Below are 21,844 nucleotides of genomic sequence, written 5' to 3' on the forward strand. Positions count from 1 at the left end.
CACTTGGATATCAGAATGTAGCAGATTGTTTTGTAAAATTAAAAATCTATTCCCAGATTTTCCATTCATAACTCTATGTAACAGCTGTTTTCAATAATTCCTTGAAAAATTCTAATCAGTAGGGAAGGATCTTGGTTCACTTGAAGAGCATGTTCCTAGTCCTCCTTCCACCCATCTCCTCCTAGTACTCCCCCTATCACTCATCTCCTCCCTCTTATGACTGTATGACTGTAACCTTGTTGCTGGTATCCTTAAGATTTATATTGCCTGTTTCCCTATGACTATCATTAAGTGTTGTACCTTATGATTCTTGATGAATGTATCTTTTCTTTTATGTACACCGAGAGCGTATGCACCAAGACAAATTCCTTGTGTGTCCAATCACACTTGGCCAATAAAGAATTCTATTCTATTTTATTCTAGTCCTCCATTACCCTTATCTCCCAAAATGTTGACATTTTAAATGTTGATTATTTATTTATTTATTTATTTATTTATTTATTTATTTATTTATTCATTCATTCATTCATTCATTCATTCATTCATTCCTATCCTGCCACAATCCAAAAGATTCTTGGTGGCTAACAAAGAATAAATAATACAATGAAAATATCCATTTTGGTATAGAAGTTAAGGTATCAGACTAGAAATTGGGAGATCATGAGTTCTGAACTCATCTTAGGCACAGAGACAGCTGGGTGATCTTGGCCCAGTCATTTTCTCTCAGCCCTATGAAGGAGGCAATAGCAAACGACTTCTGAAAAATCTTGTCATGAAAACTGCAGTCCAGGCATTCCCTGGGAATCAGACATGATTGAAAGGAGGAAAAAAATGTCTAACCAAAATACCTTAAGTTTCTTAAGTAAACAACTTATTCTGCAGTGTCACTAAGGCTTCATGTTTACCCTAAGTGGCTAATTAGAAATTATATTTAATGGTTGATCTAAACAGACTTAACACTAAACAGCCATTCATGAACTGCCATTCAGTGCAGATTGAATTTAGTCTTTTGGACAAAGATTAGTTCAGAACCCAGCTCTGCCTATAAGAATTCACCTTAAAACTGTCAACCATTCATCCAAATACTGGAATTAGTATGTGCTTAAGTTGTTAGGGTTCAGCCAATGGATCTTCAGCTCAATAATACTGCCATCACTCAGGAAACTATGTTCATCACTCAGCCTTAAGAAAGTGGCACTATAGCAATAGCAATAGCACTTAGACTTATATACCACTTTACAGTGTTTTACAGTCCCCTCTAAGTGGTTTACAGAATCAGCATATTGCCTCCAATAATCTGGGTCCTTATTTTACCCACTTTGGAAGGATAAAATGCTGAGTCAACCTTGAGCCTGGTGAGATTTGAACTGCCAAATTGCAGTCAGCCGGCAGTCAGCAGAAGTAGCCTGCAGTACTGCATTCTAACCACTGCGCCATCGTGGCTCAGGTTTTTTTAATAGTTGGCAATAAACAATTTAAGCAAACCTGAAATACTCTTTCTAGAATGTCCTTAGGTATTTGTAGAGGATATTTTGGCATGTTTTTGTCTTGTATGAAGGAGACAGCTCAACCTAAAGTGTGGGATATTGAGCCAGGTATCGATAACATGGCACCTCTAGTTTACCTGGTATATACAATATGGTAATCTCCATATTATTATTATTTTAAATTAATTTGTGCCAAAATTTCACAAGGTCTTGCCAAATCTTCTTAGATTTCAATATTCTTGCTGGAAATATCCCAATATTTTCTCATTTATCATGGTTTTCTTTGGATAATAACATAAAAGTAAATTTCTTCAATTTATAGTTGATCATATTCATTAGTTTACATAATCTGCCAAATGTTGGGAGATTAAACAATGATATGTTTGCATGGATTGGTACCAGGTTTTTGTGCTTACTCTGTTAATTGAGTGTATTTTTACAGTTTTTAAAATGATTTTATTGGGAACTGTCCAGAGTTGTGTGAAAGATGAGCAGCCATATAAATGTTTTAAATGAATAAATAATATCAGGTAGCTTTTTAAAGCCAACCAATTCATGTTTTATGTAATAACAACAGAAACTATAAATAGAAACATATGATTTATTTAAATGTTAGACTTTTATTGTGTCTGGAATGGATAATGCCTTAGAACAAACAAGCAGATTGTTTATGGGGTCTAATTTCATCCTTTGCTTTCTCATGCCATTTCTAAATAATAGGTTACTGTCATTTTCTGTCAAATATCATGTCACACTTTTGTGATCTATATATGCAACAAAAATAGTTTCTACTTTGACAATAGCATTCATATGAAGCATCCAACAATGAATATTTGTATGGAAATTACAGATTTATGCTAACTACCACTAGTAATTCCATCAATGTGTCACAGAAAGACCCTACCGATTGCCTAAGCCTTACTGGTAGGGCACACCCAATCTAAGCCCCAAGGCTATATATGATTCACAAAGTGTGACAGAAGAAAACAAGATTAAATATTTGGAGATAGCCCTATATTTAGTAGAGTGTAATTTGACCTGAATTACTCATTGCTGGGAGATGTGCAGAGGGCATAGTCTTTAGAAACTATTTTTCAGAATAGATATGTTGCATTTACAAATGAATTTATTAATAAAGGAGAATATTTGTAGTTCATAATTGAAATGAGGGGTCCCAGAAAAATAATAAATTCATGAGGGCCCATGGTGCTCTCTGAGCTTGCTTGTTTTCTTACAGACGTTTCATTATCTTAACTAGGTATGATGATGTTATGCAAGAAAATAAGCAAGCTCAGAGAGTACCATGAACCCATCATGAATTTATTATTTTTATGAATAACTCAAGGCGGTAAACATACCTAATACTCCTCCTCCTTCCTTTTTTTTTTCCCCACAACAACTCAGCAGCAAGAATTGTATTTGTGCAAAATTGGAAGACAGAAAAAATCCCGTCAGAAGGTGAAGTAATAAAAAAGATTTTAGACATTTGAAAAACTTTTTCAATAAAAAAAAAAAAGATTTTAGACTGTGCAGAAATGAATAAATTAACTTTAAGAATAAAAGATAGAGAGGAATCGGTGTATTTCAAGACATGGGGAAGATTTTATGAATGGCTAGAAAAGAAATATGAATAAAAAATAATAGATAAATGAGGCAGATAATATAAAGGTAAATGATGGAGAGAACAAAAAGGAAATAGAAACCCAGAGGACACCAGAGTAAATGGAAAAGGGGGAGGGGGGAAAGAAAGAAGAGTATAAGTATAAATGTACAATTATAATGATAAAAGTGACAGACTGGGTAAAAATGAAAAGAAATTGAAAAGAAAGTATATATTATTAGAATATTGGAGTTCCTAGGATAGCAAAGAGGCAATATATTTCACAACAAAGAAGAAAGAAAGGAGAGAGGAATAGAGGGTATGAAGAGGAGAGGGAGAGAGAGGAATGGAAGAAAGGGGAAAGGAGGGAAAGAAAGGGCAGGGGAGAGGAGTAGGAGAGAAAGAGAGAATAGGGGGAAAGAGGGGAGGAACAGGGGAAAGGAAGGGGAAGTTGGGAAGAGGAAGGAGAGGAGGAGGAAGAAAGTAGAAGAGGAGAGGAGGGAGGGAAGGGAAAGGAAGAAGAAGGAAAGGAAGGTTTGTTGTGAAACGAGAGAAAAGAAAGGGTAGAAGAGCAACCCCGAATGCAAGTAAAATGTCTTATTTGTATGCTTTCTTTAAGAAAATATGTATATAGTAAAACTTTTGCAATAAAAAAAAAAAGAAAATATGTATATGTATGATTAATTATGTATAAAAGAATGTACATTTACATTATTTGTATAAAAAGAAATAAAAATTAAAAAATCTTTCAAAAAAAAAGATGGGTTGGGCTGAGAAAGAGTGACTGACTCAAAGTCATTCAGCTGTCTTTAATGTCCTAAGGCAGGACTAGAACTCACAGTCTCCCAGTTTCTAGTCTACATAGCAAATTATCTAATGATCTCAGCTGTTTTCAGTTATCTCATAATTGATCCTGCTTACATTACAGACAAAAACTGCAAGAAAAAAAGTAACATTATATGGGGTTTCAAAGACTGCATAGCCTAACAGAAACACAAAGATAGTCACAAGGAAAAGGTATTGGATTGGGATATGATCTGTTCTAGGGAATGACCAAGAAATGTAATTCTGCCATTTCAAAAACAATCTCAAGGTCCAAGACATGGAGATGTAATTTGAAAAGGATAGTGCACTGTTGCCTCAGCTGATAGCTTTTGAACCTGCTGATCAAGGCTGCAGTTCCTTGATCTGCAAGAAATATCATCAGAAATGTTTCATGGCTTTGCCATTGGTTCCATCAATTCTTAACATCTGAAAGAAAAGAAAGAACTGTTGGAGGCCTGGCTGGCGTGGCCTTGACATGTTGTTGTTATTATTATCATATAGAGCACAGGCCAGAAAGCAGTAGTTTTCTACGTATTTCAAAAAATGTTTAACCTTCAGAGTCAGTTTGCGCTAGCTTCACTAGCTTCACTCAGATTCTTAACAGATCTTCTAAAACCAAAACATCTATGAAAGAGAATTATTCCATTTTGAAATGCAAAATAAATTATATTTCATATGCAACAGAGAAAATAGCAAACCTTTGCATGAGTCATCCTCAATAGGCTGTTTGAAAGCTGTGATGTCACTGAAAGTGCAAAGAAACAAAACAACTTTGTCCTGTTCATTTCGAATTGGAGCAATTTTCACAAAGAACCAAACAGGAGTCCCTGGAGAGAAAGCACCACAGAAAAACTGGTCAATGACATAAAAACTGAACATCATCCTACTATAGCATTGTTTTTGCAAACAAAAGAAATAAAAGAGTGTTTGCAAAGAAAAACCAATGCTGCGTGACATTAATTTTCACTACAGCGGAAATAGGCAAAGCTGGAAAAGTCATATATATATATATTTACTATAAGCACATATTCGGACTACCTGTAAAACTACAATAGAAGTCATGTTCAAAAGTTGGCAAAATAATAAATGAAATTCTGCCATTTCAAGTTGTTTAGTGTGGTTTGATTTTGCATAAATTCAGCCTGCAAAGGGATTTAGTGATTCCACAGTTTTAATTTTCTCTCCACTTTGACTGCCATTTCAAGTTATTTTTTTAAAAAACACCATAGTTTCATGTGCAGTTGTGCATGAGTACAGTCTTTTTAAACATTAAGCTTATGGGGATATTTACAGAGACAGAGCTTGTAAAGTGCAAGAAAAACTTCTTTGGGAAAAAAAAAGAATAATTAATGTTTTACATATCTTTTTTCCACTGGATAAAATCAAGGAGAAATGGGAAACTGATCCAAAACAAATTCCAAAATCACTCGCAGCATAAGAATTTTGTTTTCATGGAAGAAATACACATATCCCAAAGAAACTGGATAGCCATACAGCATAGACCTGGAGAAAAGACTAAGGCAGACAAGGCACTGTTTTTGGGAATGGTACTAGTTTAGTCTGAAAGCCAAGGGGAGAATGTCTGGACATTTCTTCCCATGGAAAATGTATCTCTGCATGGAGAAAAAGATATCTTCATATAATAAATTAATATTTTAAACAAAATAGCTGAAGGTTTGACTTCTCCTTGAAATACTCATATTTCCTCTTCCATTTTTCCTCAAGCTAAGGATTGATCCAAAATGATTCAGGGAGCTGAGGGTGAACTAAATTTTGCCATCCTCCCACTCCCAGTCCAGGACCTTAGCCATTATAACACATTGTCTCTCAGTTGTTGTTTAATGGCATAATCCAGGAAAAGGCATAGTAGTTGATTCTCCTCTCTTTTTCAGATTAGCTTTAATTTCTTTAAACAAGAGGATATTCTAGGGCAGTGATGGCTAACCTTTTTGCCATGCCAGGAGTGGGGGTGGGGGGTGGGGGATTGCACGCGCAGGTGCCCACATCCATAATTCTGTGCACCTCGCCCCTGCACATGCGCAACCCCCCCCCACTCCCCCCACTCCTGGCACGCGATGGCCCGGTAGGCCCATTTTTCTCTCTCACTAGGCTCACTAGGCTCCTCCTTTCTAGGAGTTTGGGGAGGGTGAAAATGGCCTTCCCCTTCCCCCCCCCCCACCCGGGGGGCCCTCCGGAGGCCGGAAATGGCTTGTTTGCCAACTTCTGGTGGGAAGGTCCTTTTTTTTGCTGTCCCCAGGCTCCAGAGCCTCTCTAGGAGTCTGAGGAGGGTGAAAATGGCCTTCCCCCCCCCCCCCGGAGGCCCTCTGGAGGCTGAAACAGCCCGTTTGCCAACTTTCAGCCCAGTCCAGTCTGGAAGCGCCGGAGCTGAGCTCATGGGACCACCAGTATGGCTACATGTGCCACCTGTGGATGGATGTGTAGGAGAGACATACTTAGTGGAGTCATGATTCTAGAAAATCACTGAAATAAGAAAAATCATGCCTACTGTAATGTTAAATCACAGTCATTTCGATGGCTCTACATTATGTATGATAGATTTGAATCTTGTGTTCATGAAAGCAATTGCAAGCTTTCTCACTGAATATATGTTGTTTTTTTTAAAAAAACTTCCAACATAAAAACAGCCAAGACTTTACTGTTGGAGTTGCAAGAAAAAAGCTATGGTGGCACAGTGGTTAGAATGCAGTACTGCAGGCTACTTTTGCTGACTACCAGCTGACTGCAATTTGGCATTTCGAATCTCACCTGGCTCAAGGTTGACTCAGTCTCCCATCCTTCCAAGGTGGGTAAAATGAGGACCCAGATTGTCGGGGGCAATATATTGACTCTGTAAACCACTTAGAGAGGGCTGTAAAGCACTATGAAGTGGTATATAAGTCTAAGTGTTATTGCTAAGTGCTATTAGCATATACAAAGCTGAATTTAGCTATCCCATGAAATCAAGTCAATAATTTATACAGAGCGGCTGGCATCCTGAACAGAGTTGTCCCACACTACATCATTTACTTGAAGATACTACATATAAAGATTTTTCTAGTGGCACAACTCCTTTCAACAGGATCATACTCCTACCCTTCAGATGTTCAACAGAGGAATCAAAGTTTGTTTGAGACTAGAATAGGAGATGTTCATCAAGGGAAATTACATTTCTGTCATAGCACATTCAGCTCTCCTAAAACTGATTTTCAATCACAACCATAGACTGCAGAAATTCAGGTCATAAAAGACCACTGCTGAAATACAACTGTTAAAAAGGGGTTTGAGCCAAACAGACACACAGCAAGGGCTATGTATATTCTGTGGTAAACAAGTGGGATTTCTTCACTGAGACTATCTTAATTCTGAATAACATGTATAAATTAGGTCACTGATTCTATACACCTGGCATTGTTTTGCTAGTTACGGAGCTGAAATCTGCCAGAAAAACATTGAAGATGAACTCAGGGAGCTCAAAAAAAAAAAAAAATCTTCTAGAAAGAGGCCAAGAATTATCTTTTTTCTGGCTTGGATTAAGATCCACACCCAATATAAATTTCTGGCTTGTTGATTCATAAACCTGCCTCAACTTCAAGCTCTTAGACTTAAATCATATTTTTCAAGCTCTATGATGGATCAGAAGCTCATGATGATGTTTAGGAACCAGGGCAGCTGAAATAAACCAAGCTATTTCTGATTTTTGAAGAAACAACTTTGTTCTAAACTATTTTGGAGCCAAAAACTGAAAGCTCCAAAATATTAGGCATAAGCCAGGAATGCTGGGTTTAGAAGTCACACTCCAATGCCCAAACCTACTGCATGCTGAGTATAATGGATATCATCCATTAGTGGGAATGGTTAAACATAAAACCTGCCATAGGTTTCTAAGGGAAACAGTTTGAAAAATCTGCCCAAATAGATATAACAGCACTGAATGAAGTGCACTACTCTCTGTCTTGCTCTGATCCAAAATCCACAAAGGAAAAAATAACATGAAAGAAATACATCTGAAAAAGAAAGGGTAAGTCATGTACAAAAAGAGGGCGTTACAAATTTAAATCAGCTTTAAATTGGGAAAATTTATGCAACAAAGAACTTAAGAAAAATTATGCTAAAAGAAATTATAAAGAATTTACATTTAAAAAGTATATAAATTAGTCAAAGTTATGACTGGGAGAGGAGAGAGAAAAGTTATGTTAAAAAAAGCTCTTCGTGTATTAAAAAAAATTATAACCAAAGTTGGTAACAATATTCTGAATGGATCTTTCTAAAAGGAAAGTATCCATCAACCTGTCTATTAGTTTCCCTATCCCCAGTAGATTGAAATACTATACTATTAATATGGACAATAAAACAGAATATGTTTCTCAGCCCTGGGGTGTTAGAGGATTAGTTAGTGAGACACCATAATCTAGACTGCCCGGGCTGCTAAAAATGAAATTGCTAAAAGTGTATAATATTTCTCTTAATTATATTGGCATAGTAAAGCACAATACTGAATGCTGTTAACATAAAAGATAGAATTTGAAACTCCTAAAGTAAAGCACTGTTGAATTTTAATGTTGTTACTGCATCAAGCGTAGGAGCCCGTATATGGTATTTGCATTTGGGATATGTGATACATCATAGTACTGTCTGTCTGTCTGTCTGTCTGTCTGTCTGTCTGTCTGTCTGTCTGTCTACCTATCTATTTATCTATATCTACTTACCTACCTACCTACCTATCTTCTCTACAGCTAAGTTTGTTTAAGGCACAGGAATATCAATTAGGGATTAACTGCTCTAGCATAAAAAAAGCAGAATATACAGGGAAAGAGTATCCAAACTATGATATGGGGCTTTCTGGTATTAGTATTTCACATCATGCCTTCAGTCCCATGAATATCATTTTGGACATCTTAAAAGATGCTATGTGTTCTGCCATTGAATCCATTTTGTGGGGTAGCTGGTACAAGGATTTAAAGAGCTCATTGTAGGATTGAAGTCTTTGGAGTTCTTCTAATCCAATGCTACAGCTGAAGTCTTCATACCATCCTAGAACATTGGCTCTCCTGTCCTTGCTTGAAAACATAGAAGTATGGAACAGTCATGAGTCCAAGAGGCAGGTTGTTCCATTGCTTAATAGCTCTCCTGGTGTATTCCTGAGAAATCCTTTTTTCTTAGTATGTCATTCCTTGTTGTAAGCAACTATAACTCCGGGCTTATGTTTTGAGGGTGCCTCTGGATATTGTCTCCCTTCTATTCCATATTCAGTTTAAAGCCCACCAGATGACCTGAGCAAGATATCTTCCATATATATTCTCCCCAGCCATAGTACTCTCTCCTCTGCCAGGTTATTCTTCAGAATGATTATCCCATGAGGTAGGTGGGCTAAGAAAAAATGACTATAATACATACATAACTGTGGAAACTGAATATCCACAGTTAGATATCTATTGGGTAGGTAATTTCTCTAGTTTCCCTAGCTCTTGTCCAATGCACAACAAAATGCATAAACCTATTGTTAAATCCATAGCTCTTCCAAAAGCTGCCACTAAATTGCAAGTTTTGATATGATGGGATAGGAGTCAGTTTGTTGAGTTGGGAGGTTATAGAAATTGAATACCTAAACATAAATAAATATATTCTTACTAGCTGGACACCCATGCTTCACTACAAAACTATGTGATCGGGCATGATAAATTGACACTCAAAGCCTGAAACTTAATGTAGAATGTGTAACTCTGTAGCATCAGAGCATGTTAATATAAGGCAACTGGCAGTTGGAACAGAGGGGGAGGGGGAGTAGAATGTTCCAGCCCGCAGACCAGATGAGTCACGTGCTGGCCATGCCCACACCCGGTTTAGCAAAAGGGTAGCATCAGAGCGTGTTAATATAAGGCAACTGGCAGTTGGGACAGAGTCCTTTCAGATGAGGAGGGGGAGTACAACATCTAACTCCTTAGCATCAAAGCATGTGAATATAATACTGTATATGAAATACTAATGATCTGATGGTCATTTCAAAAAATCATTTCTTAGCAAGCACCTAGAAGCCAAGAGGAACATACGTGCCAAATTTCAAGTTTGCAGGCTTTACCGTTCTAGAGATTTCGTGATGAGTGAGTGGTATTTGGCTTTTATACTTATACATGTATATTTTATACATGGGAAGTAATTAATTGCATTTGTTTTTATTTCATTTTAAACTTCAGTTTCAGTGGAAGCTTTTGTCCTGGCCCTATCTATTCTTTGTTCAGGCTGCACCTTCTTTTCAGCATTCGTATCCAAACACAACTTGCAATGGCCAACAAGAAAAACTATAACCATACACATTCCTGTCTTATCCACTGTACCACACTGGCTCTAACTTTAATAGTAATGGGGTTAAAACTTTGTATGCTTGGGTGAAAAATACTACAACATGGCATCTTCTGATAAAACTGAATGGTACAAAAAGCAAGTCGGATAAAAAGAAGCATTCCACATAATTACATTTTTCTACTCCGCATGTATGTTGGTCACCAACTTGGATAGATTTCAAATTTTGATTAGACAGATTCATAGAGCAAAAATATAACAATGATTGATAGTTTGGATGGCTATATCTTACTCCCACTGGAAACCATATACTTCTAGTTAATGAAATCAATTGTGAGGAAATATGATCAGAACAATGTATATGTTTTTGTGCAGCTACTGAGGCTTTGGCAAAATAATATGGAACTATATATATTTTTGGTGTGGTCCAACAGGCCATTTTTAATGTGATGCTTTTGTTATGTTTTGAATGGAGCAATAGATCCAATTCACTTGCTCCGATTTCGTTTATAGCAGCTTTTCATGCTAAGTATGATGTGAAAGATTACTGTCGAGTACAAACAAATCCTTCTCTTGATACTCCTGGACTTTCTTACAGACTGACAATGAACAGGTTTGTGCAATAGGACTGTTGCATCCAGAATCCTGTCTCAGAGTTGGCAACATCTCTTGCTATAACCTGATTGGCTAGAAAGAGAAAAAATTAAATAAAAGATGACAACAGGCAATGATACAATGCTGAGTATTTACATGGTTCTTGTAAGAGTTGTGCTGAGTCTTTGAAAATTGCCAAGCAAATCTAACAATGTATCCAGATTGCCAATACCAGTCATTGCCATGTGTAGCTTATTTTGAAGTTCCTCACATAAGTACATCACAGCTGGGACTTTATGGTGATCACTGCAGGGAAGCCAAGGACTAATTAAGTTGGAAGACTGATATACTCTCATTCTTCTATCCCTAAGCAGTTTTTTAATTTGTAGTTCTTATGCTAGCAAGCCAGGAATCTCAGTAGTTTCTCTAGGGTTCTTTAGCTAGACACAGTGGTTCACAGATTAGACACAGTGGTTATGCTACTGTGAAAGACAACCTGCCTGAGAGGATAAACCTTCTGCTAAAATAAACAGTCATGGAAATCATCAACTCTGTTACCAGTTTATGGAGAGAATTAAAGAGGCTTAACAGACCAGAATTCTCTGGTTCTTTTTCTTAGCAAAAGGTGAAATCAGGATGTTAGGTGAACTAGAATCAACTATTTTTTTCCTTCATGGGACATTCCAAATGGAAATTGTTGTTAACAATCACCCTAACAATAACCCTGAAGTTGTTGTTAACTATCAGGGATCAAGATAAATCCAGACAATGTAACACTCTGTATTAGAGGCAATATCCCAGTCCATTTTTATGTAGTTTTTTTTAAAGATCCATAAAAAAGATTCTCAGCTGTTTTCATTTGTAACTTTTATAACATACATTTTTCTAACATACTTAATTATCAATGTAAGTCCCATAAGATATATGTGGTTTTACATGAAATATTCCAATATTATTTGCTACAAAAATTATCTGATATAAACATTTTAAATATACTTACATATGTAAGTATACATATATTTACATATGTAAGTTCTTTTTCTTTTTTTATATAATGCAGGACAACTTTCAAAAACATATGGATTCTTTTTCCAAATGTGGAAAAAGAATCCTAAGAAAGAGGCTTTTGTGTAGATTTTTAACTGGAAGTAGACACCAAGAGATTGGAATCTATAGCACCACTGGTCCCTCTGGAAAACTGCTTCCATGCAGTGGTGGATTGCCCCTGGTTCAGACCGGTTCTATAGAACCAGTAGTAAAACGGGCGGGAGGTTCTGCCCACCGACCCTGACGTCATCAGAACGCTTCTGCGCATGCACAGAAGAGCGTGCATGTGCGAGCAAAGCAAGCACACACACACAGCCCCATTGCGAACAAGTAGTAAAGGTAGGTAGAACACACCCCTGCTTCCATGGCAAGTATCTTTGATAGCTCTACTAGACAACCGGGGGTGAGGGAGCAGGCAGGTACAGAATGACTATGAAAATAGTGTATAATGAGATTGGGTATTTATATTAGAGAATTAATGTGAGGAATAAATGATTAAGCTACTTTCTTGGGGGAAAGAATTCAGTTTGTTGTGTACATCTTTTTTCCTAAGTAAAAGCTGTTGGGAAGTCTTATGATGGAACTTCTAAGTTCCAGGTAGCCCAGATGTTAGCACATGCCTTACCAATGTTACTCGATCTTCCAGTTTATCATTGGGTATGAAGGGTGTTCCATGTGAAAAATGTATTGATCTTGAAGTGAAAAGTAGAAAAGGCAGTTAGCATTGCAAAAATCATTCCAGTGTAACCTGCTTGTGTTCTTAATAGGACAGAACTACACACGTCATTGGGAAACTATTAATGAAAAAGGACAGGGAGAGAAATACCTACAAGAGCCATTCCTGCAACAGTGGCAAAACCCATTTCAGGGAACATTGTTGAAAAAGAAGCCAGAAAATTAACTTACTATTTTTCTTGTACATCAAGATTTCAAATGAGTTCACCTCATAGTTCTCAAAAGTTTGCCGAACCTTATCAATTGTGTCTTTATCTGTCAGCTCTCCATACATGAAACTGCAAGGAAATAAACAAACAAGACAGATGAGAATCACAGGCAAGACCTCATGGCACGACAGGCTTAAGTTGTATTAAGTATTCTTTGAGTACTCTTTCTGAACTCACTTTCATAGAGAATGGGATTGACTGGCTTGTTTTATATGCCACTCCAATCAGCAACTGGCATTGAGAGACTTACTAACCTTGCTCGATAATATTTTTTTAAAAAAAATTATAAGAACCATAATAACAATTTGTTGTTAAGTGAGGTTATTAAATGATATTTGTCTGCTACAAAACCACATCCTGTTGGTGGGACCAATTTCCCTTTCTTCCTGTAATTCCCCAAATCTGTTCTAGAGATTGGATGACATTTCAGAAAAGATGTGGATAGTGCAGAGGGAAGGGTAGCATGATGAAATCCTATCTTGAGTAGAAGTCTGCTTGGGTGTCTTTGGATACAACCGAATTGGAAGAAGAGATTCCTCTCTAAAAGCCATTATACAATGAGAATTTCACAATAAATATTGGCTTCTACATATTATGTGCTTCTTTTTGCTGGGCCAACTTCTGCATGTGTTCCATGTGCACTCCTTAGAAGCCATTTCTTCTCGGGGAACTGAGTAATTCGATTTTCAAGACAAAAGACTATGGAATGCTCAAATAGAAGATTGTTGGTAATTCCCAAAAGTGTAATTCCCCAAGATTCTTGGCAACCAGTAATGGCAATTAGCATGCTATAAAACTACATTAAGTTCATGGCAAGAGAAAGGATAAAAACCTGATTGGGGCAAAAAGGGAGATTCAATAGTTGTTTAGCTCAGTAGTGCTACATTACCCACTGTAGAGAAGGGTGGGAAGAATCAAAGAAATGTGGAGTCAACTAGGGCAAAGAGTTTAGCACAGCAATTTCATACTGTGTTTTATTTAGACACAGGGAATTAACTTTGCCCTCTTCCTTCAAGTGTAGCAAAGATCCCAACTTCTCCTCTTCTCAGAAAACTTATTTTAGAGTTTTAACAGTCACAGCACCTAAATAACCTCAGATAACCTCAAAAAGTGAAAGCAAGTTCAAGATGGTTAGTACGCTGATTAAAAAAAAAAAACCACCTAGGAGTCCCACAACACTGTCTGGATATTTAATAATAGCTTGGAAGAAAGCAAGAGTAAACCAGTTCCAGACCAGTTTGCAAGAAAACAACTCGAATGTGTCCATGTAGATACTATGAAGCAAGTTGGGAGAAACTTTTTTTTAATATTAACAACCCCACTGTGAAATCTGAATCCAGTTGGTAAAAGGCTAGACTGAACAATATGGCTGCACAACAAACTGAGAAGGGAAAGGAAAAAGGGAAGGAGAAAATAGGAAGGGAAGGAGGGTATGTGGCCATACATGTGGCATTGTTGGCACAATTTCTTACAAAGTACAAGAACGTAAAACCAAAACTACATAATCAGTTCCTCAATAGTATTTAAAGTAGGAGTTAATTGCAGGTATATCATTTAATAGTATGGTAAAAGGTGGGAGAGTAAAGAAAGAAAGAAGATATGACAATTCTGTTAGGAAATCTAGGTCAAAAGTTCATCTGAATAATCTCAACAGATATGCACTAAGAACCCTTATGACACATATGAGCCATAAAATCTGGGAATGTAGGGGGTTGTGATTTAACATATGATGGGCACTAAATTTTGAAGGTAGGTTTACAAGCATGACTTATCAGTGGGAAATCCAGACTCATTGTAGATTATATTTTAAGAAAATTTGGGTCCAAATCCTTGTGCAGCCCTGTAGATTGCTACAAAACTCTGGCTGAGCAAATGAGAGCCAATTTGGTGTAGTGGTAAAGGCACCAGGATACTTTGAGTTCTAGTACTGCCATAGGCACAAAGCCAGGTAGGTCATCTTGGGCCAATCACACTCTCTCAGCTCAGAAGGAGCCAAGGTCAAACAACTTCCAAAGTCTTGTCCAGTAGTTGCCCATAGTCAAGATTCACTTGAAGATACATGCACAATTTCCTTTAGATGGGAACACCTTATATATAAGCTTCTTAGAATATAGAAAGGATCCAAAATGTCATTCTTTCCCTGATCTCGACAGTACCCATTCTGTGGTTTAAAATCCAAGGGACTCATTTTGCTTGACCAAAAACACAGAAATATGACCAGTTACTTTATAGAAATATAAGCCAGTAACTGTAAGTAAGCCTGTACTGAAATACCTGCAGGTGCTGCTCTTTTGCATAACTTCTGCTCGGTGGTATCCTGACAGCTTGCAGAATCCATCATTGCTGTATACAACGGGCCAATCCACTATCTGCGCATTACCCAGGACAAAATTTGTATCTGTTTGAAACAACAGTTCTATTAGACGAAGAAGTTCCATGGCATATTGATTATACAATAGACTCTTCCTTGTTCTCTTCTCTAGGTCAAATATTATCTGGCACAAAAGTTAGAGAAACCTGGTAATCTTATGTTTATATATGTTCCCCACCTCAGAGATTAAAAATACTCTTTGGCCTTAGAGACTTGCTTTCATTCCAGCAACTAATGGCTAAATTAGATATGACATTAATTGCCTGAACACTATCTCCATATGTGTGCGTGTGGTGTTTTTTTTTTTAAAGAACATTAGAGTAACTGCAGAGAGTGTAGAAAGAGATTGAGTCACCCCTTTCATTCCTGTCTTGGTCTTGATCAGATTGCTATTTGCACCTGCAGTTCAGAGGCTATTTCAATTGTCCTTGTTGGAAACTGAACTGATAATGAATTAATATTTTGACATCGTCACTGTGCTTTCACTTGTCATGCATCATCTTTACTGTGGGTATTATTGATATGTAGCTTGCCTCACTTCACGGTGTTATGCAGGCATGTGCAATGGGAAAACCTGGCCACTGAGTAAATCATTCTGATACAGGCCAAAAGCCTATCCTAAACTTAGCAGCCCATTGACTCAAACAGGGCATGCATCAAGAAACTGACTTGTATAGCATAACTTTTCCCCTAACAGCTGACTTTATAAACTGTTCCAGGAGATCCTGGAAACTAAGAAGTGGTTCTTCGGTGGGAAGATTGATAAATAGTATTAATAAGAATAATAGGAATAAGAATAAATACAATACATTTCTCTAAGAGAGAGCTGGCCACAAAAAATCAGTCTTCTCCTATAACTAACAATTTATAGGAAGTATGGAATCAGAAATTATTTTATTTTCTACAAAATGAAATGAGGATCCACATATACATAAAATATCCCATGCCTCATGGCCTGTTGGAGTCTCCTGCAAGAGCTTCCATGCTCTTGGCCTAAGTTGTAGGCTTAATATTTCTGAAGTGTACCCATCCTCTTTTTTGTCTACTCACATAATTACTCATAATTGATTGCAGATGTGTGTATATCTTATTTTAAATGAATTAAAGGAGCTGGGTAGCAAGTGCAATGATATTATAAGTACAAATTTGATAGATATGCAAGTCCATTTTTGTAGGAAAATAATAGCAAAATTAGAAAAAGGAAGCATACAGAAAACTAAAATCTCTAAAAGCAGGAACAATGAATTAACATATGATTTAATTCATTAGTGATCATTTAACATAATTAATATTAATTACTTTATTACAATAAAATATTACAATATAATTTTGTATATGTGGAACAAGATAATTAACTATGATAATCATCACAGCATTTTTCACTGGTTATTAGTGAATAATAGGATTAATATGAAAATACTATTTTTTAAAAAAAAATCTTACATTTCTTGATCTGATATTTTCTGATATTTGTAAATCATTGACCTTAGAAAGTATATTTTCAATTTCTTTCCCCAAACTCAAACCACTGTATTCCCAGCCAATTTTGTCAAGTAAATCTGAAGCTGAACTAGCAGATTGGCTGCTTTTGAGTCCAGGTTCTTACTCTTCCAAATTTGGCATGGATTTATATTACACAGTCAAGAAATTAATGCCTTTATGACTGGGATTTAGGCTCAATGTCTAGGGCTCTAAATCACCATTCAGAGAGTAGCAAAATCTGATGGCTATGGCAGGAGCATAGTGGCCTTATGTCAGCACCTGGTTTGCCTTGGATATGCAGATATTCATAAAATGTGAGACTACCTAACATCAGTCCCTGAAGTCCACAGTGACCTCTAAACCCAGCTGCACCTCTAAACCCAATTATAGTACAATTCTATTTCAACATTCCATGTATTTGTTGCAAAATATTTGCAAGCACTGCCAGAAATTTTTATCCAAGTGATGTCAAGAGTGTTAATAAAGCCATAATCAGCATAAGAAGCAATGGTCAGCAATTAAGCTCAGTCTGTTACCTAACAGCACTCTGACGAGTTGCCCTGTTTTATAGCTAGTCTGAAGAATCATGTGTTGGCAGCATGATCCTCTCAGGAAACAAAGGCAATATGATGTACATCAAGCATGACCAATATTAGCCAGCAATGTCATTCTCTAGAGATATTATCTTGAATTTCAAAGTCATAGACAGAATGTAGCACATGATGTCACATTTTCCACGGTTACATCTTTCCCTATCACTGAACCATTATATGCAACATACCAGTGACAGCCTATAAATTATTACAGAATGTGTGTCCCCACACTATATCCTTTCATATATGCATATGAAGGGTTTCTGAAATGTTTCTTTATTCACAGGATCAAAAGGGGAGAAGAAGCTCCTCTCAATTAAGACTGCTGTTTTCTCCTCTTTTCCAAATATTTTAATAACTTAAGAACCACTAGGCTACATAAGTTCTCTTTTTTTCCCAGTGTTGTAATACCTAATAGATAGATATTGATCTCTACCAAAATCCAAATAAATATTATATTTGGAGGCAAGCTTAATGCCAACCAATACCAATGATTAATGAAGATCAAACAAATTATATTAATTTGTGGAAAAGGTGGAAAATTATTAACAAAGCAAGGCCACTGTTACTTCTGGACAGAAACAAGTAAAGAAAGACTTTATGTATTGTAATCTTTTATTATATTATCACAACACTAGAAGAGGATATGAAACTCTTCCCAAAAATCAAGTTACCATTTCCCACAAATAAGATTTATAAAACCTGTTTTTGCTTTGGTTTGTTCACTGTTCAATAGTTAGGTGATAACTTTGATGTGTTAAAATGCTTCCCAATATCACAAGGCTGATGTTTGCTTCCAGAAATTAATCAATACAACCTCACCTTTCTTTTAAATAGATACTGAATGTGCTTACATTACTTGATAAATATAAACATTCAGAACCACCTTGACTCATGTAACAATTTATTGTGTTTCAGTGGTAGTCAATATGTGCAATATGCATGCCAGGAGTTATATTTGTAAATGTATGCAACATCAAGATCCTTGCAATGCAAGAGTTATTCCTATAATTGGGGTGGCATACAAATTGATGTAATTAGATGACTGTACTGTTATAAGAATACAAAAAGCTGCATTATGCTACATCAGAATACTTATGTGAGTATTGCTGACAGTATATGATTGCAATGAGTTTTATAGCAAGCAAAAGGAGAGTGTTCATAATATATTGAACCTAGGGTCATTTGTGTATCATCAAGAAGTAGAAAAGGGGAGAAAAGTACAGTAATATCAGAAAAACAGTTGTCTAATGGGTGCTGGTTTTTTTTTCTAGTAGATATATTTGGCTCTATAAACAGTTTCCCCCAGATACACACTAGATGGTCCCCCCTCCCCCACTTTATAGACGATGTTAAAAAAAGTTTCTGGGGATTTCTTCTAGTCAATTTCAACCCTGATCCCAAACCATGAGTGGAGAAAAAGCAGTCAAAGCCTATAAATGCATCATACTACAGAAAAACTCTATAATGAATCGTTAGCCAAGATCAGTAGGTCTACCATCCACTTAAATCTACTAAAAAGTAGCTCTAAGACCAAGCAATAATAAGTTTCATTTAATGAACTAAGGGTAGACAAGCAACTTATAACCTTCAGCCAAATCCCAAATATTGCCTGCAAGAAATTGGCTTTGGCCTCTGGTGACATGTTCCTCTCTCAAAGCCTACTTGGTGAGAATAAATCAAGAAGCAAAAGAAAAATCAGGATGAGAAAGAGATAAATGAGTAAGAAACCAAGAAAGGAGAAGAGGACCATTGCTCAGTTTAGCTTAGGGCTTTTACCACTATCAACATGCAATTTGAACAGATTTATCAGGGAGAAGTTTTCAACCAGTCTACTATAGCAATTGGCTTTCATGCAGATAAAACATTTGAAAGCAAATGGCTTGTTAAGCATGTGCGGAGGCTTCCAAATAAAGAGACTCAATTCTGAGATTGTAATCTTTCCTGAGGGTGCCTTAATGTGTTTATAGTGTCAAAGATGCACGCATAAGATTTTTATACAGTTCTACATTGCTATTTCTGCATTTCATTTTTGGAAAAATAAAAAGATTATTCATATGGAGTCAGATGAGACATTATTGCTATCATCAGCAACAGAAAGACACAAATCAGGGAAATTGGAACATTCAGTTTTATAAAGTTTCCTCTCACCCAAAACTATGAAAAGTTTTTCTCATGCAAAAAGCATGCAAAATTCAATCAAACACAACTTTAGTGATGAATATGCAATGGTCAAATTCATTTACAACTGTTAGAAATAACTTTATGTACCCTTTGCTGTGAAATATGATGACAATATAGCAGCAGGACATTTTAACTTCACTCCTGCATTGTTATATCTCTTCGCTTTTGCTTAGTTTGTTGCAGCATTTTCCACTAACAGTAAAGTATGTTTAACTTTACTATAATTAATACTTCAAACAATTTCTCCCAAATTGTCTTCATGCAATCCAAATCCTATAAAGATTAAACTCCTACTAGCTGTCTACATGGTTCCACTAATCTAGGCTGCAAAAACTGGAATACTAAAAAGGCAATACTACAGGAGGTCCTTGAGTTAACCAACAGCAGTTGCGAGCAGAATTTCCATCACTAAGTGATGCAGTCATAAAACACAATGTCACATAATCACATCATTTAGCAACAGGAATCCCGGCAGTCCCAGCTGACATTGCTAACTGAATCACACTAATAGTTAGGCAAGGATCCTCTCCGATCCAAGTCATTCATGGACTGATCCCTCCCAGCCCCAAGCCTCAGTAAGATAAGAGACTACCTCCTCTTTAATTCCCCTTGTCCACCTATCTCCCCATCCATCTGTCCCTTTTGACTACACTCATTTCACCATCTCTGCAGTCCTGCATTCTGCTGGTCCTGCCACCCCTAACTCCTTCCTCCTGTTGCTGCTGAAACACACTAGCTGGCCCTTTGCAAAGCAGCTGTTGGTTGTGTTAGGCCTTCTTTCCAATGTTCAGCCTAGTCCAAATTGCATGCAGCTTTATCATGAGTCTTTGGAAGACTTTGTCTTCCAAAACATCCAAGCAGTGGGAAGATCACAGGATCTCTGTCCTAAGTATTTTTTGCAACTTCATTACAAATTTGGAGGTGGATAGGAGTTTTTTCATTAACTGAACAACATTTAGCAAGATAAAAACACTAAGCAAGGCACTTTTAATCTCTTAGGAAAATAGGAATAAAGAAGAAATATGATAGAAATCTCCATCTTGTGAGCCATTTGGCCCATTTCTAGATCATCAGACCCTGTTTATAGTCATGCCCTAATCATCTCCAGACAGGACTACTGCAACATGTTTTACATGGGGCTGCCCTTGAAGAGTATCTCGTACAGAATGCAGCATCACAGACAATTATGTGCAATTCTAGAACAGCACATTTTAATTCCTGTTCCACAATCTATATCTGATGCCAATTTGCTTTCAGGTCCAATTGCTGGTGATGGATGGATGGATGGATGGATGGATGGATGGATGGATGGATGGACAGGACAGGAATAAAATGTCTAAAATAATGCAAAATATAGCATGGATAAAGTGATTATGAAGTTATCTCTTTACTGCAATATTAAAATCCATAATCATCTGGTGAGAAATCAAAGGAAGCCTTTCCCATAGTGTAGAATTAAATAGGAAATTTAACCCTACATGATATAGTGATGTCTGCTATATTTGACAGCTATAAAATAGTAGATAAATTTATCAAGGGTTAGTCTCTCAAGGTCATAAATCACAGACATTCAAATTATCTCCATCTTTTGGAAACCCATTCCCTATGAAGTGATATAGAAAAGTAAACCTTGGCTTAAAATCGTAGAATTATAGGGCTGGAGGGGGCTTTGGAAGTTTTCTAGTCTAATCACCCACCCAAGACAATCCTTATACCATTCTGGTGAAATGGCTGTCCAATCTTTTCTTGAAAAAATTTTGGGAGGAAGAATTGTTCTGTCAGGAAATTTCTCCTTAGCTCCAAATTGGATCTCTTAAACAAGCTTCTACCCAATGCTTCTTGCCCTACCCTCAGGACCTTTGGCAAATAAGTCAACCCTCACATCTCTGTGGCTGCCCCTCATGTACTAAAAGACAGGTATCATGGCACCCCTAATTCTTCTCTTTGTTAGGCTAGAGATACCGAGTACCTTTAGCCATTCATCCTTATCAACTTTGTTGCTCTTCTCTGCACACTTTCTAGTGCAGCATCTTTTTTGTATTGTGTAACCAGAACAAGTATGATGGTATTATCCCTTCTTGTGATCTTGATGCTATCTCTCTGTTGATCCAGCAGTAGTCCATCAGGACACCTAGATCCCTATCACAGTTACTACTGTTGAACCAAATACTGCCTATTCTGTACCTGTGCATTTGGTTTTTCCTGCCTAAGTGCAGGACTTTACATTTGTCACCACTGAATTGCATCTTGTTGGATGTGGCCCAATACTCAAGACTGCCATGGATCACCAAAGCCAACTACCGAGAATTATATTCTGGAGTTATTTTCCACCTTAAACACTGGGGGTCACACTATCTCCCAAAGTCATCTAGGACTGTAGCCTTGGACATACTAAACACTCAGAAATCTCAAGGGCCCAT

At 36.9% G+C, this 21,844-nt stretch overlaps 1 protein-coding gene across 1 annotated transcript in view; it reads right to left on the minus strand.

The window, feature by feature from the left end:
• Nucleotides 1-21,844, minus strand: part of KCNH1 (potassium voltage-gated channel subfamily H member 1) — a 212,660-nt gene that overhangs the window by 178,103 nt on the left and 12,713 nt on the right. Inside the window, exons 2-4 of the mRNA XM_070948671.1 lie at nucleotides 15,069-15,192; nucleotides 12,757-12,863; nucleotides 4,611-4,739 (exon numbers count right to left, since the gene is read on the minus strand). Coding sequence (XP_070804772.1) covers nucleotides 4,611-4,739; nucleotides 12,757-12,863; nucleotides 15,069-15,192 — 360 coding nt within the window. The remainder of the gene's footprint in view (nucleotides 1-4,610; nucleotides 4,740-12,756; nucleotides 12,864-15,068; nucleotides 15,193-21,844) is intronic.

The sequence above is a fragment of the Pituophis catenifer genome, unplaced genomic scaffold (genome assembly GCF_029215685.1).
Source record: "Pituophis catenifer annectens isolate HBS135680 unplaced genomic scaffold, rPitCat1.0.hap2 SCAF_1, whole genome shotgun sequence".
In the NCBI taxonomy this organism is placed as follows: Eukaryota; Metazoa; Chordata; class Lepidosauria; order Squamata; family Colubridae; genus Pituophis; species Pituophis catenifer.